This window comes from Chelonoidis abingdonii, chromosome 14 (genome assembly GCF_003597395.2).
Source record: "Chelonoidis abingdonii isolate Lonesome George chromosome 14, CheloAbing_2.0, whole genome shotgun sequence".
NCBI classification, from domain to species: Eukaryota; Metazoa; Chordata; order Testudines; family Testudinidae; genus Chelonoidis; species Chelonoidis abingdonii.
In genome coordinates, this window is record NC_133782.1 from 3512096 (window position 1) to 3527321 (window position 15226).

The 15226-nt window shown below is 50.7% G+C and overlaps 1 protein-coding gene across 3 annotated transcripts; it reads right to left on the reverse strand.

The window, feature by feature from the left end:
- Positions 1–8190: 8190 nt before the first annotated feature.
- Positions 8191–15226, reverse strand: FKBP1A (FKBP prolyl isomerase 1A). Of its 3 annotated transcripts, none has more exons than XM_032766348.2 (4): positions 15170–15226; positions 12434–12546; positions 9686–9847; positions 8191–9227 (listed from the first exon to the last, which is right to left on the reverse strand). In XM_032766348.2, the coding sequence occupies exons 2-3, from the start codon at positions 12542–12544 to the stop codon at positions 9719–9721; spliced, it is 240 nt and encodes a 79-aa protein (XP_032622239.1). In that variant the 5' UTR covers positions 12545–12546; positions 15170–15226; the 3' UTR covers positions 8191–9227; positions 9686–9718. The 3 variants fall into 3 exon arrangements, with proteins under 3 accessions (XP_032622239.1, XP_032622240.1, XP_032622236.2); XM_032766349.1 differs by lacking the exon at positions 15170–15226 and adding an exon at positions 15060–15081; XM_032766345.2 differs by lacking the exon at positions 15170–15226 and adding an exon at positions 13363–13536.

A 15226-nucleotide genomic window follows, 5' to 3' on the forward strand; every position in this document is an offset into this window, starting at 1 on the left:
GAAATGGTTACCTCATAACAGCTGCCTCTGAACAGGTGCTAGGCAACAGTGACCGACCCTGTGGATTACAGCACAACCAAGGAGTTTACTTCTGTGTCATGTCTTGTGTCTCATTGGCTCAGTGCAGTGTCAGTATGCCACTGGCGCGTTTGTTGGGGTGGGGTCATTCCAGCCCCCGATGGGACTGTCTCAGGCTCAGAGCATGCTCCAGCCAGCTCTCCTGCTCATGCAGTTGGAGTCATCTCTGGCCATTAAAGAAGTGTTTGAACATTTTTCTGTTTCTGATTTTAAGAGCAGAAGAGACTATCATGATAATCTCATTTGATTTCAGGCATAACACAGGACGGAGAACCTCACCCAGGAATGGCTGTAGTTCATTAAGAGATTCTTAGCGATTCTAAACGGGGTACAGTGAAGAGGCTGTTTGGATGGATTCGTCAATATCGGCCCAGGGCCTTGAAAGTGTCTCTGTACTAGCCGGAGGGCAGGGACTGCTCCAGTTAAGGTTCCAACTGCCTCTTTGGGGTTGATCTTAACTTTCCCAAACTTTCACCATTTGGACTGAAATTGTCCAGGTTTGGGGTCTGGTAAAAAACAGAAAAGAAAGAAACAGTTGAGCCATTTTGGAGTGGGGGGTGGGGAGGAAATGAACTTCTTCTATTACCAAAGAAACTGACCCAAACCCCCAAAACATATGAAGTTGTTCCAATTAACTTTACAGCTGAAACTCCTGTGCGTAAGAAGCTAAATATGGCAAGGAACTAGCTGTTCTTGAGGCAAAAGGCCTTTGAGAGCTGTGGTGTACCTGAATTTGATTTGACTGAGTGATGAGCCTTTGAAAATTGCCTGCTCTTCACATGCAGGCCCGTTTGGACAAGGTTTTTCACTAGCCCTGCCTCCACCTAGGGTGACCAGATTTAAAGTGTGAAAAATAGAGGCAGGTCTGTTTTCAGGGAGGAAGGGAGCATACAGTTGCCTATCAGAGACAAAGTCCCTAATAGTGGGAGGTCTGGTCTGGGCACTCGGCCTCTGCAGCTCACTTAGGCCCCAGCCTGACTCTGCAAAGACTTCAAGAGATGCGTAGCTTTACGCACTCTGGGTAGCCACACTGAAGTCAGTGAAACTACCAGTGCACAGTGTCGCCCCTTCCAACTGAGGCCAACAAGACTTGGTATTTGTCTTAAATCCCAGCACCTCAGTGAGAGTCCTGGGACTGTGGGTGACACTCAGTTTCCATTTTAGTTTTTAAAAAGTAAGACCATTCTAGCTCTCGTTGCTGCAGAGAAAAGCTTGAAAAGGTGACCCCTAAAGGCTCAAAAACCAGCAGGCAAAACACCACAAAACCCTCACTTCTTGGTTTTAAAAATCTCATTATTTTAGGGGGCTTGGCTGAAGATTTTCGAGCTCCTAGAGCTGGCAGTAATTTGACCCCACAAGCTGAGCGCTATAGCCATGCAGACCCCAGTGGAAATACTCAGCTCTTACTGACCCCCACCCTTCAAAGACTTCTCAGGCTCAAGGCCATACAGAACTTTTCATCCATGGATCTCAAAGCACTTTACGAAATTGGTCAGTATCATCCTTGTTTTACAGATGCGGAAACTGAGGCACAGATGGGGGTGATATGGCTTGTCCAAGGTCATCTGGAAGGCCACTACGGGAGCTGGGGCTAGAACCCACCCTGAGTCCTTAACTCTTGCTCTATCCACTAGCCCCCACTGCCTCTCTATCAGACAGTAATCTAGCAATCTTATAAGAGCTGAAATAACAAAGACACTCCCATGCATTTCAGGGTTTTTCCCTTACTGGGCGTTTTAAAAAAAAATGTAGAATCACTTTTTATTTATCGTCCAAACTTAGCAAAAAGAAAACACTCTGCGTACACAGTGACAAGTGCATCTGATTTCAGCATCTCACTAATCGGAGGTTCTATTTGTAACACAATGAATTTTGTTTTTTTATCCATTATGTATTAGTTATTGTCAGCTGGGTCACTTGGACACTGTCTGGTTAAAACTAAGTGAGAAGTGCCAGGGAGGACACAGATTTCTATTTCACACTAAAGAAAGCACATTTGAAAAACCATCCCTACTCTGAAGGAGTCCCTCGGTGGCGTCCCTGCCACTGCCTGTTGGGTAGCGTGTGGGAATCTACGTGCCACATGCCAGAATGCAGCCAGGGCTCCCTCTACAAACCCTGCTGAGAGAAATCTGCACACACAGAGTCCCCGCAGGTTGCATCCTGTCGCCGGGCCCGAGCCCTGTCTGTTCAGAGAGGCCCAGCCCCGGAAAAAGCGACAACAATGGAGTTCATACAGCTGGCCAGTGTTGATCTCTCTCCTGGCAGCTGAGCGTCCTGACCTACTTTAGCAAGCGTAGAAGAAGAGGCCTTGAGAACCCTGAGTTTCCCGCTCTCGGCTTCCACCCTCCAGTCAGGACATTGCTTGGGATAACTGGCCAGACTCTGCAGGTGCCTCTTCCCCCCAAGAGAATTAGGAGGGTTGCTTGTTAAGCACTATCCTGTGCTCAGCCCTGTACACAGACACAGAGCCCAAGCCTGATTGCAGTGATGCCAATAGAAAAAATCCTGTTGGCTTCTCCAGAAGCAGGATGGGGCACATGAACGATCCACGCCCCAGTGCACTAGGCATGGATGTGACGAGACTGAGGCCCTGGGATGTGCTGGAGGAGTCGGCTGCCCTGGGCTGCTTGTAGGTGTTGCAGAGAAATGGATGCCATTCTCGCGCTCGCTCTGGGGCCCTGCACTCAGGAACAGGAATACAGAGCCCCTCCCGCCTGGAAGAACAAGCTCTGTGATGAGGTGGCTGGGTGGGAGCCGGGACTGCTGTCCAAGCACCCGTGGTGCATTGAGCACCTGGCTTTTCCTAGAGCCGAGCTGCTGGGGCAGCGTGGAGAGATTGGCAGCTGCTGTCTGAGCCACACATGGAAGAACAGCAGGGAGCAGCTTCTGGCCTCCGAGCTCCTTCGCTTACTCCCAGACCCAGGGCCAAATTCACACCATGCATAACTCCCACTGTTGGAGATGCACCGGTGCAGGGGAGACAATCACAGAAGGGAACTGTGTGTTTCCCTCATGCATCAGCCCCCCCACCCCCACCTCTCCACCCCCACGCTCTCCCTTCGAGCACAGCCGCTGCTCGACAGTTCCCCGGGGGAACAGCCACATATGACACCCTGCGCTGCTCATGACATCAGCTCCCTGTTCAAACCCGTCACCCTGCACCTGGGCTCCGTGGGTGGAAATGATCCATCCGAGGGCCAATGGGCTGAGACACATGGCATGGCCAGCGCTTGCTTAACCGTTGCTACACTTGGCCTGTATGGCAACTGTTGCTAAGTAGCACAGCGGGGGCTGCGAGCCAGAGGGGTCACTTACAAACCTGATGGAAAACAAGGAAGCAGATTACAGCATTTTCACGGCCATGATAAATGGAGGCAGAACACGAGTTCAGCACCAAAAGATTACGCACATGCCATGTAGCTAGATTCACCACCTAGTGACTCATGCATTCGTTACATAAAGGGGTGGGGGCAGCGAAAGAGGGAGGGAAGGGGAAACGTAGAATGAAAAGCAGGAGGTGAATTGCTCTGTGGACTCTGGCACCCTGGTGGGGACCGAAAACTCATCGCTGGGCTGGATGCACACAGTGAGGAGCATCCGGAACTGGCCACGTGTGGGGTTCGGGGCACCCAGTGCTGCCACTGTAACAGTCAGCCTCACTAAGGGCAGGAGGCCAGGGCTTGATACAATCTAGGGGAAAATACCTTGACACACCATTTTTACTGCTAAAAATGAGCCATAGCTGGTCTCAGAATAACCCCCGCCTCCTCCAAAAGCCAGAAACCAGCCTCCAGCTGTACAGCCAGACTGCCTTGGCTTAGCCTGCACAGACATACTCCCACTGGGCTCCGCAGAATGCAGCACTGCCAGGCACTGGTTAATAATTAAAGCAAAGAAACCTGCAGCCTGTTTTTTAATACGTGCCTCAAGCACCCACCTAGAGTTGATCCTTCTGCAAGGAGCCTGAGCAGCACCCGGCATCGTTTATACCCAGGCGCCTGGAGGACAACGGCACTGCTGTCCTGGGATCTGACAGCAGCACTGGAATGCACACAGCTGCTGAGCCTGGGGAGACGTTTCAGGGCTTTGGCCAAGCCGTACTGGGCAGCAGAGCGGTGCTGGAGCCATGCTGCGGCTCAGGCTAACACAGCTCAGAGGAAGATGGAGCTGGCCCTATCTTTAATATAAGGCAGGATTTTCACAGGCATCAAAGTAGCTTGAGAGCAAAAGTGCCCATAGATGCTTTAGAAAACCCCAATTTCCTCTACCCCCAGTTCAGGCTCACACCTTCAGAAAGTCGGGAGGACAGGTTTTAATGACAGACCAAAGCCTTTCCAGGTGAGGGCCGCAGGGCTCAGAGTATCTATCTCCTCATTATCGCTGTTAGGAGCTCAGAGGCAAGGTGGTGACTCAGATGCTATTTTAAAGTGTGGAACCCCCTGCCCTTGCCCCCACTCCCTCAAGTTCTGAATCACTGGCACTGTAAATAGTGACAATTTTGAAGCGAGGCACAGAACTGCTGTCTGATGAAGGGACTCACCACGTGGGATAACTGATGGATGGGCGAGGAAGCTGGGATTCAGGAAAGCTTGATTCAGTGTGCTCAGCTGTGCCACTGCTTCCTCACGTGGCCTTGAGCAAGTCACCCAATTCTCCACACCCCAATCTCCTCCACTGTGCCACGCCGCTGGTCACCACCTTCACAAGGCAGCATGAGAGCCACGCTCATAGTGCAGTTAATTGATGGCTCCTGGCGCCAGATCCCTAAGCACTACCTCCACTCGCTGCCCTGCTGAAGTCACAGGCCAACAGAGGACTCACTGTGACAGAGCGATGGCTGTAGGTGAATGGGCCCCATTCCCGCCGAGAGCAGGATGCGAATCTGACTTCTGTCCGAGTGGTTTTATGGCCACTGCTCTAGATCTCCATTCCTCTCCCAGGGCAAAGCTCTTTGGAAGTTGTCTGCCCATTTCCCCCTTTGATGGAGCTTGAGTAGGGGTCAACTGCTATTTTCTTACCACAGACGAATCCTGTAAGCTGAGCTGTTGCTATCTTTGATGTCCACAAATGGCAGCACTCAGAATCCAGAGCACTTACACTGGGGAGAATCCACTGAGTGCAGGTATGTGCTGGGCAAACTCCCCCACTGCATGTGAAGCAGACCTTGCAGTACCCCTCCTGGTCCAGAAACAGCCAGTTCTCCAGGAACAAATCCAAAGAGCACCCAGTCGCGGGCCTGGGGAAGGGTGAAAGCAGAGATTTAGCTCAGTCAACTTTTCAACTTAGCACTATTGCTTGCTGAATGAAAATAAAGAGCCTCAAAGGCAGAATTCTGTTTAGATGTGAACTACAGAGTGATTCTGTGCCCAGCCCCAGCTTACAATAGATGCTTCTTGCTCATTCTCACTAGCACCCTCAGGTCCCCCCTTCCTCCTCTGGGGAGCAGCTCTTTGGAGGACCTGAATTTTAAGGCCACAGGAGGCTATGCCTAGCCTCAGTTCTTACTGCCCCAAATGAAGGGAATGCCAGCAGCTCAGCCTACTCATGCCAATCCTCAGCATCCTCCTCCTCTTGTCCCAGCTCTGGGGTGCAGAATAGTGCAGTGGAAAGCCTGATGTGGCAACTCGAATTCAGCTCTTCCAATGATCTTGCCCTGGACTTGCACCAGAACGTGACAGGCACTCAGAGAACCCGGACAGAAAGCAGTAACGAGTTCACATTTAAAGCCAGGAAAAAAAGTATTCATTAAATGAAGCATGTTAGTAATTTCAACTATTCTGTCCCTTGCTGGATGAATTACCCTTGAGAGGGAAGCTTCTGCTACTATCAAAGAAAACAACTCCGAACGTGTGCTTTGCCTGCTTTAAGCAATCAGTATGTTATTGAAACTGAAACATCAGAGGTCTCTGGCAATTTCATGAGGAGCCAAGAATACGGCCCAAATCTAGTCACAAGGAGCTGGGGGCAGCTGCTGATCAGACTGCAGAACAGGGCAGTCTCTTTTGGACACAGGCTGGATTTTTTTCCAGGAACTGAAAAATTCCCAAACCAAAAACAGTTGGTTTGTTTCGAAACAAAACTGAATTTTCAGGTTCCCCCCCCAAGCAAGGTCTCTGACTGCCAGAAGCTGGACCTGGATCACTTGATGACTGCCCAGTTCTGTTCATTCCCTCTGAAGCATTGGCACTGACCAGTCAGACACAGGATACTGGGCTAGATGGACCATTGGTCTGAGCCAATATGGCCATTCTTATGTAAACAAATCTCATTTTGGATCAAAAACACTTGTCACCAACACAGATTCCCCCCCGCCCCCAGGTTTTTGTTTATGGGCTGTTTTGTTTTTTATGAGGGTGCTGAAGACTATACCATCTAGATCAGTGGTTGGCGACCTTTCAGAAGTGCTGTACCAAGTCTTCATTTATTCACTCCGATTTAAGGTTTCATGTGCCAGTAATACATGTTAATGTTTTTAGAAGGTCTCTTTCTATAAGTCTATAATATGTAACTATACTATTGATGTATGTAAAGTAAATAAGGTTTTTAAAACGTTTAAGAAGCTTCATTTAAAATTAAATTAAAATGCAGAGCCCTCCCGGACCCAGGGCCAGGACCCAGGTAGTGTGAGTGCCACTGAAAATCAGCTCACATGCCGCCTTCGGCACGTGTGCCATAGGCTGCCTACCCCGACCTATAGCTTACTAGCAATCATTCCCCCCTCTCAACAAATTCGAGACTCAAAATTCCTCTCATGCCCTTGCATCATAAATAAAGGCACCAACATGGATCAAGAGCTAAGTGAACTCAGCAGTACGTGAGCACAAGCACGGCTGTCACACATAGGCTAGAAAGATAGATTTTGATTAGGCAAATCTACTTGCAGGGACATGAGTGCTGCACAGCTTCTGCTACTGAATGGCCACTAAACCAGAGTCCAAGATGTAACTTTGATCTCCTTCCCACAGACAAACGTTGACGTTGGTATCTCTGATGTCCACAAATGGTAGCATCAGGTCTCCTCTACGTACCCCTGGCGCAGAGTAAGCCCTCTGGACAGGTACAGCAGTGTGTCTGCTCCCAGCCCCCGACTCACCCGCCACTGACTTTCTTCCTCCATTTGTACAAAAAGCAATTTCAATTTCCTGCTGCTCCCACTCGGCAGTAAAAGTGACACCATCTGGCCAGATTCACTGTCCAGCACAGAGAAAAATAATCAAGGATTAGGAAGAGCGCGCAGGCAAGCAGGACACAGTGGATGGTGACCAGAAGAGAAAAGGGGGTGAGGGGCAGAGGGAAAGACAGCACTTGTTAGAGAGTTGACAAAGGTGGGGAACTAGGAGGTCTTTGGGGTTTCAAACATTTTGCATTTGTGACAAAGAGACAAACTTCTCCACAGCAGGGGTTGCCAACCTCCTTCCCTACTCAGGGCTCAATTCCTAGCAGCTGGGCAGAGTTGCCAGCAGCTCTCTGCTTTCCCAGCTTCAGGTGGAGCTTGTGGCTGCTGTTCTAACTAATCAGCTAGGAATCAGAAAGGCCTCAGGAGTCCTGGCCTCCCTGCAAAAGGCTGTACTACCACCCTCCCCTCCGTGCAGAAACAGGGTTTGCTCCCCGCCCCATATGCAGGGGCCCTGAACAATGCTGAGAACTGGAACGCTAAGCCCTGGCGCAATGCCCTGAGCTGCGCTGATACGAGGGATAAACCATTCCAGCCAGGGCTTTCGAACGCTCCCTACCCAGAGCAGGGCTGGTGCTTAGGTGAAGGCAATTCACCCCCTCAATGCCCTCAAGGTGATACTTTTAATAGCTTTACGGTAATGTAATTATGTAAACTTAGGCAGGCTGCCCTGTCACTGACACTCGCAAGGCATCTAGCAGCCTGAAGGCAAGTTCTCAGCCTCTCTGCGCCTAAAGGACCGAGATACCGAATTCAAATGCCTTGCTCTGGAGAGAGCTGGCACACCTACACAAGCCTTCGCACTCCTCAGACAACAGAGGCAGTTGTGCGTCCACACAGATCTGCTGCCTCCACCCCCAGCTTCCATGTCAGTGCGCTGTTAGCCAGCCGGGCTAAGTGGCAGAGAGGCGAGCAAAAAACCTCCGACACAGGGGTTGAGAAAAGCCAGCGTAAAGCATTTTATTGCAATAATAAAACATGATACTTTAATGTGGTGGAGGAGGAAGTGATGGCGGCAATTTCTCTTACCAAAAATTACTACACAGGGCAGAGGCAGGCGAGTGGGAAGGACCTCAGCAGAGCAGGACTGTGCGTCATACGGGAGACTGCTGCGAGCTGTGATGACCAGCATCAAGGTTTGGTAGAGAACACTCGGGTCTAAGTCGTAATTATGACGACTGGGGTTTGGGTTCTCTCTTGTGGGCTGGTTTCTTTTTGTATCTCCCCCCTCCCCCCATAAACAGCACCTTCAATTTAAAAAGTTCAATTCAAGTTCTTGAATGTAGGTAGTTGCAGAGCTTTGATGGCTAAAGATAAAAAGGTCTTTGAAATCCAAGAGAAAATAACCAAGAGATGGAAAAGTCAATGGGTAGCGATGGGGGCAGCTGTAAGGGCAGCCCCAGCCACCCTGGAGGGAAAATACTGCTGGGGCAGCAACAACGCGTTGAAACTGTCCTTCCACGAGGCAGATGGGAAGGGGGAAGCGAGTCGCTCCCAGAGGCCCAGTTTCAGCCAAGGAAACAAATACATTAGCCTAGAACTACTCTGCTTTCCAGAGTCACTCAGCCCTCGATCGCTATGGCTTTTGGAGCAGCAGCAATTTGTTTTTAATACACGATATTTGCATCCAAAAAATTAACAGGTTTTCTTTGTTCAAACAATTCCTATCTAAGGTTAACCCATCAGTGTACTTACGGTGAATGCTCAATCATACACAACTTAATCTACACCCAGAACAAAAATAAGATTAAGAATTTGACCCTCAAAATGGTGAGGTTTACGGCATATAGTTTAAAAGACATAAAACCACAATACAAGGAGGAAGAGTCGGAAGCAAAGCTGAGTGATCAGACACATTCAATCAGGGTACATGGTTATACAATGAGTGTAGTGGAATATCAGGAAAAGCTCCATACAAAGTCATGTGCATTTTTCTTGAAGCTGAGATTCTGGATGCCTCCATGTGCCAAACCTGTTGGAGAGAGAAGAGGAGCCAATGCATCAACGTAAGCTGCGGAGGGAGCCCAACTCAGAGTCCCAAGACCCCTGGAGAGAGTAACTGGGGCACGTGAGGGGATTTGAAGATGAAACCATTGCAACCCGGTTATTACCAGAGCAGGCGCATTCTGACATATGTTCAGCTTTTGCAATTAACTCTCCAGCCTGCAGCATGAAAGCCCATTCGCTGTGCTGGGTTAGGAGCAGATCTATGCTCTGCTTCACCTCAGAGCAGGCCAAGCCACCCAAATCCCTACACACAAGCAGGCTCAGTCTACTTTCCTTAAACTACTGTTACAGGCAACACCTTCCCCTCCTCCCTACACACTTCTGACTGATGCTACTTCCCCTCCTCAGAGATATGCAGAACCACCTGTAGGACATGCAGTTCAAGTGCTGGCGGTCATCAGGCAGTTCCTGGCTTTCACCTACCCAAGAACAGGGAGTTGAGGAAGGGGCCTCCTGTCATTCCAATTTAATAAGCTCTACATCAAAAATTAGCGTGGCATTTGGGGGGATGATGCCTGGGTGGCCAGTAGAACCGTAGGCGTAATCTGGAGAGATGATCATCTTTGCTCTCTGCCCAACACTCATCTGTGGAAAGACACAGAACAAAGTCAGACGAATGCAAAAACTCCAAACCAGGCAAAGGCACCTCGAGAGGGCAAAACATCTTCTAGCCGCGGCGGCTACCCACAGGGCAATGCCCGGTTAGCGCACAGGCATTCTGTCCACTGCACAGAGGAGACATGCAGTGAACAGACAACAGAACAATGACCACGGTCAGGCTGCTCTTGTGCTCAGACCACTGCCTGCCACGCTGACAAAGTCTCGTTGTTTCCCTGTATTCCCTGTCTGTAGCTGTTATCTTGTCTTATACTTTGGCTGTAAGCTCTTTGAGGCAGAGGCTGCCTTTTGTTCAGGTTCGTACGTCGCTAGCTCATGGACCAGCAACTCTTCATGACTACGGCTCCCAGGCACTCGGGTAACATAGATAATTAATAATAATTGGCCCCTGCAATGCAGCCCATCCTCCTCCTCGGGATATTCCTGAAGACAAAGAGGAAGGAGAAGTCACTTATCTCCTGTATGTGCTCAGATTCCATCCTGCTCTTACTGACTGATCTAGGAGGTGACCGTGTGGGAATTACTTCCATTTAGACTAGATTACAGACGCACTCGGGAATCACCTCACTCAGAATTAATGCACCCATGATTCTTGTGGGAAGGGACTACGTTAGCTATGTGCACTAACCTTTCTGCCCACGGTACTTCAGCATCATGGCAGATGTTCCTTTCTCTACTTAGTCAAAGACCCACAGCCTCAGATACTGTAAGTGTGATGCTAGGCTCCACAGTTCTGCAGAGGCCTGGCATAACCATGGAAGAGATATGCACCTGTATCCAAGTTCCTGACTCAACCAACATTACAGCAGACAGCTGTTCTGCTCTGATCAGGGGCTGGGTTACAGGCATGCTGCATGGGACATCAACCAAAGATATGGGGACTTGCACATGTGCTGTGTGGACAAAGGCAGCTAATGAAGCCTGCTGTGCCACCCACTCTGAGCTGAGATAGCTCAGCATCCCACCCACGAGCACTCTGCAAAGCGTAGCGGAAAGCCAAGAGTAAGAGAAGACTGAGACTGGGGAAAAATCTGACTTGGCTTAGATTCCTCCTGTCACCGCTGCCTAGGCACTCCTGTTGCCTAGTGATGGTTAGTCCTCCAAGCCCCAGATGCCCTGGAAGCCCCACTCCAGCACACATTTCACCCCTGTCCCATCGGGTGGAAGGTACTTGGAGTGAGATTTTCCAGAGCACCCAAGCAAGTTAGGACCCAGCTGCTAGTGAAAGTCAATGGGAGTTTGGTGCTTTAGAAAATATCATCATTCTTCTGGCTCCATGTGCTGGCCCAGCCAGGTGGGAAAGGAGAGCAGTGCAGAGAAAGTAACACTCAGAGGAGGAGGAGGAGAACAGGGCAGACTGACACACCCCATTACGGAGAAACAGAAGACTGTCGGTGAAATGGATGCATACCTTGGAACAGGAGCAAGGCCAAGACCACAGACCCAGGCGATGCAATAGGGGGCGCAGGAAGGCAGAGGGAAGTAGAGAACAGGAAGTAGAAAGAGCATTTGAAAGAGGAAAGTGAAGGGCACGCACTGAAAATGGGCTACACGTCCTATTTTTAGATCTTGGTTAAGGCGACACACTCAGGGGAGGAAGCGGAATAGGAGATGCCCTTCGTATGAGCAGCGAGAAGGGGAGCTCAGACAGTTTCCTCAGGATACTGGCCTGCTCTGTATTATGCAGGGGCTGCTACACACCAGGTGAAGCCTGAGCCCTGCACAGTCAGGAAGGATGGGAACTAAGTATCCACATCCTACTGAAACTGCAGGGTCTCAAAGGGGGCGGGGTAGAGCCCAGGAACCCAGACTGGAATTTGGCCAGGACAAGACAGTTTGCACTCTCCAGCCTACAGCATGCCTTGGGCTCCATTTTCAAGGGACACATTTACTTACTCTCTAGGAGCCCTCATCACAGACCAGGGTCCCACTGCCCTAGGTGCTGTATGAACACAGAACCCAAAGATGGTCCCTGTCCCACAGAGTTGTCAATCTAAGTATAAGCTGAGACACCAGATAGATACAGACTTACATGGGGAGCCCCAAGGAAAACACTATAGGTCAGCATGACAAGCGATGGTCTGAGCACACCAGCAGCCAGCCACTGCCCAGTTTTTTGTAGGCACCACAGCAGAGTTTTAAGGAGAGATCTGATGGTGGACAATGATTTTGCAGAGGATTACAGCGAGCTCTTCCCAAGCACGAGGGGCAGCCCGGGAAATGGTAGCCCCACTTTGGGTCTGTCTCATCTGAGAGACTGTGCTGGGACATCAGTTCAGCGCAGATTCAGCAGAAGAGATGGCACCTACTGAATCACTGACACTCTGTAAGTGTTCCACTGAAGAGCTTGGCAGGCCCAACCACGCTGAGCTCACCAGATCCAGGAGGCGGTGAGGCAGAAGGTGACATTTACTCCCACACTTAAAATCCTGGATCGGGGAAAAGAAGAGAACACCACATGCCGCAAGCATGAGTCTCTCCCATGTCTCTGATCCTCAGCTGCTCATCCCCAAACAGCCCTCGCAACAGACACGGAGGGATACAGTCACACACCTGCGCAACCCCTTCTTCCCAGCCGCGGATCACCTCCTGCTTGCCCATCACAAACTTGAATGGCTTGTTCCTGTCGCGGGAGGAATCAAACTTTTTCCCATCCTCTAGCATACCTGAAAAGAGAAGCAATACCTCAAACACGCAGCATGGAAAAGACCCCACACCCCATTAGAGCCTGGTGCAGTCTGACCATCCATGTGACAGCAGGGTGCTGGCTACCAGACACAGATGCCAAATGTTGCAGTCCTGGCATCAGGGAAGGCTCCCAGCAGAGCTCAGTTACTGGCCTCCAGGGGGCAGTTTTTCAAGTACAGGTGCCACCACAGGATGCACAGCCCAGAAAGCAGAGCTCCCAGAGGGAAGACAGTCCCACCAAACACCACTTGCAGCTGGACCCAATGAATTAAGTGCAATTCCAGATGCTATGTCCTCTCTAGCTAGCAACACGAGGGGAGAAGCTAAGGTCACGGAGAGAAGAAACGTTCAGACAGAACAGGTGAATTTATCACTCCCTCCTGTGTCAGGAACAGCTTCCTGACATGTCAGATCACATGCAAGCCTCCCGAGCTCAGAAGGAAGATGGGAATTACAATGATGGCGGGGAGGGAAGAGACCCCTTCCATCTCCTGGTGCTTCTTGATGGGTCATGTCGCACATCAGACTGCACCACTGTTCTTGCTGGCCTGATCGCACCTTGCTCTTCACAAGGTCAAACTCCCCAGTTAGTCTGTAGGAGCACAGGGAAATCTCTCCTCTCGCTTATGCCCACAGATCAGCAACCACCAATTGCCATGCCAACCAGGCACGCAGAGCTGAAAGAAGCTGTGCAGTGAACACCAGGATTTCTGGCACCTGCGCTACCAACCCCACCCAGGCAAGGGGGGAGATGGCAGGGCTTTTAGAGAGCCAACACTGCATAGCACACCCACGTTGGTCTGCTGCTAGAAGCTGGAATGGGGGCACTCGTATCAAGGTGTTTCTCCTGGATCTCCTGGCTTGTTTCAGTGCTGAAGAATCCACAAGCTGCAGCCAGAATCAGGGACATATTATGCTAGGTGCAGAATACACACCTCTTCTAAGGGAGCCCTGTACCCAGTCCTTACCACAGTGAGCGCATTGGTACTTTGGCTAAAGCAAGGTTAACATCCTCAGGGCTAAATATAGTTCATCAACACAAGCAAAGGAGGAATTTCCTCCTCTTCTGGCAGTTCCCTCTCTTTCTCCTTGGAGTTTCCGTGACCTTCTTGGGGAAACATGGGAGCCTTCACTGCCTTATACGCACAGCAGAGCTTGTCCATTGGCCAAGTTTCTTACACAAACGGCCAACCCAGGAATAAGCCGTTTGGGGGCTGCACACACAAGAGGAGCCTGGGGCACACAATGTATCAAAAGTGATTTCTGCACCACCGGGTGTTCTCCTGGAGTCAGCTTCCCATTTTACTGGCTTTGTCCTTATCCCACACATTCCTCTAACCCTCCACACATGGCCAGAGGCAGCCAGGTGACAGTCTAGCCAGTTCCAAGGGGAACTGAGCTGGGACCCCACTAACACAAGAAATCCAAACCATGGGGCTTCCGAGAACACCACAGAACGAGGGGGCCAAGGTGCACAGGAAATCGTTTTGCTCACTAAACCGAAGCAGGGCAATGAAGTGGGTCTATAAGCAGAACTAGAGTCACATTATCAGTTTGCTACAATGGATGCCTGAGGCGGTTTAGCCCAGGGCGGGTCTCCTTTCTACAGGAACCCTAGATACGGCTAACAACAGGTCCCTGAGAAATCAACACCCACAGGCACCAGACTGGAACAGGCTAGTTAGCTACTGCAAACAGGCTGAAGAGTAACCAGGAGTGTAATGATTAACTAACTGCACTACCCACACTTCTCTTTTCCCCAGTTCTTCAAAAATAAGCATCTGTTTTCTCCAGCAGAAGCTGTTTTACTCTTGGAAAAATAAATCTGTTGTCTCGTCCAGCAGGGCACTGTCCAGAGAGATATCCCCTAATCAGGACAGACAGTGAGTCACTGCCCGTGGCAAGAGGACAAAAATCACAGTGTGCATGGGGAGAGCAACAAATTACATCTTACTTCAGGCTACGTTATCACAGCAGCCAGAGCGTCTAGGAAGTGGCTCGGAGGGCCAAGGATATGGGCAGGGGCGGCTCCAGGCACCAGTGCATCAAGCCACAGAGGGTAGCCTGCCGGTCGCCGTGAGGGCAGCAGTCAGACTGCCTTCGGCAGCATGCCTGCAGGAGGTCCGCCGGCCGTGGCTTTGGCGGCAGGTATGCCGAAGGTGCAGGACCAGCGGACCTCCCGCAGGGGCGCCACCGAAAGCTGCCTGACTGCCATGCTTGGGACAGCAAAATACATAGAGCCACCCCTGGATATGGCTCTGGGTAGATCCGCTTTTCCATCCCGTGCTGGGGGAGCAGTAAGTACTGAAGTTCCTCGCATGCGTGAAGACACCAGTGAAGGGAGATGCAAGCAGCACAGGAGCTCGCCCTAAACAATGCTGACTAGATGAGCTGCTCCTTGATTGATCTGTGCGCACTCGGCTCAAAACAGCTGTCACTGACCAGCCGTGTCAAAACCACTATGCGCCAGGACTGCTAACACCACACTCACTGGGTGGGATCCCTGCTCGTCAGGCAGCCTGCTGCTATCCAGCCAGCATTCCCGAGGGGTAGAGACACCAAGCGAGACACGGCCTTTCCAAAAGAGGCCCATTAGCTCACCACTTGCCAGCAGTGCTGAGGCAGCACCGCCTGCCTTTCCAAGACTAAAGCCTCGAA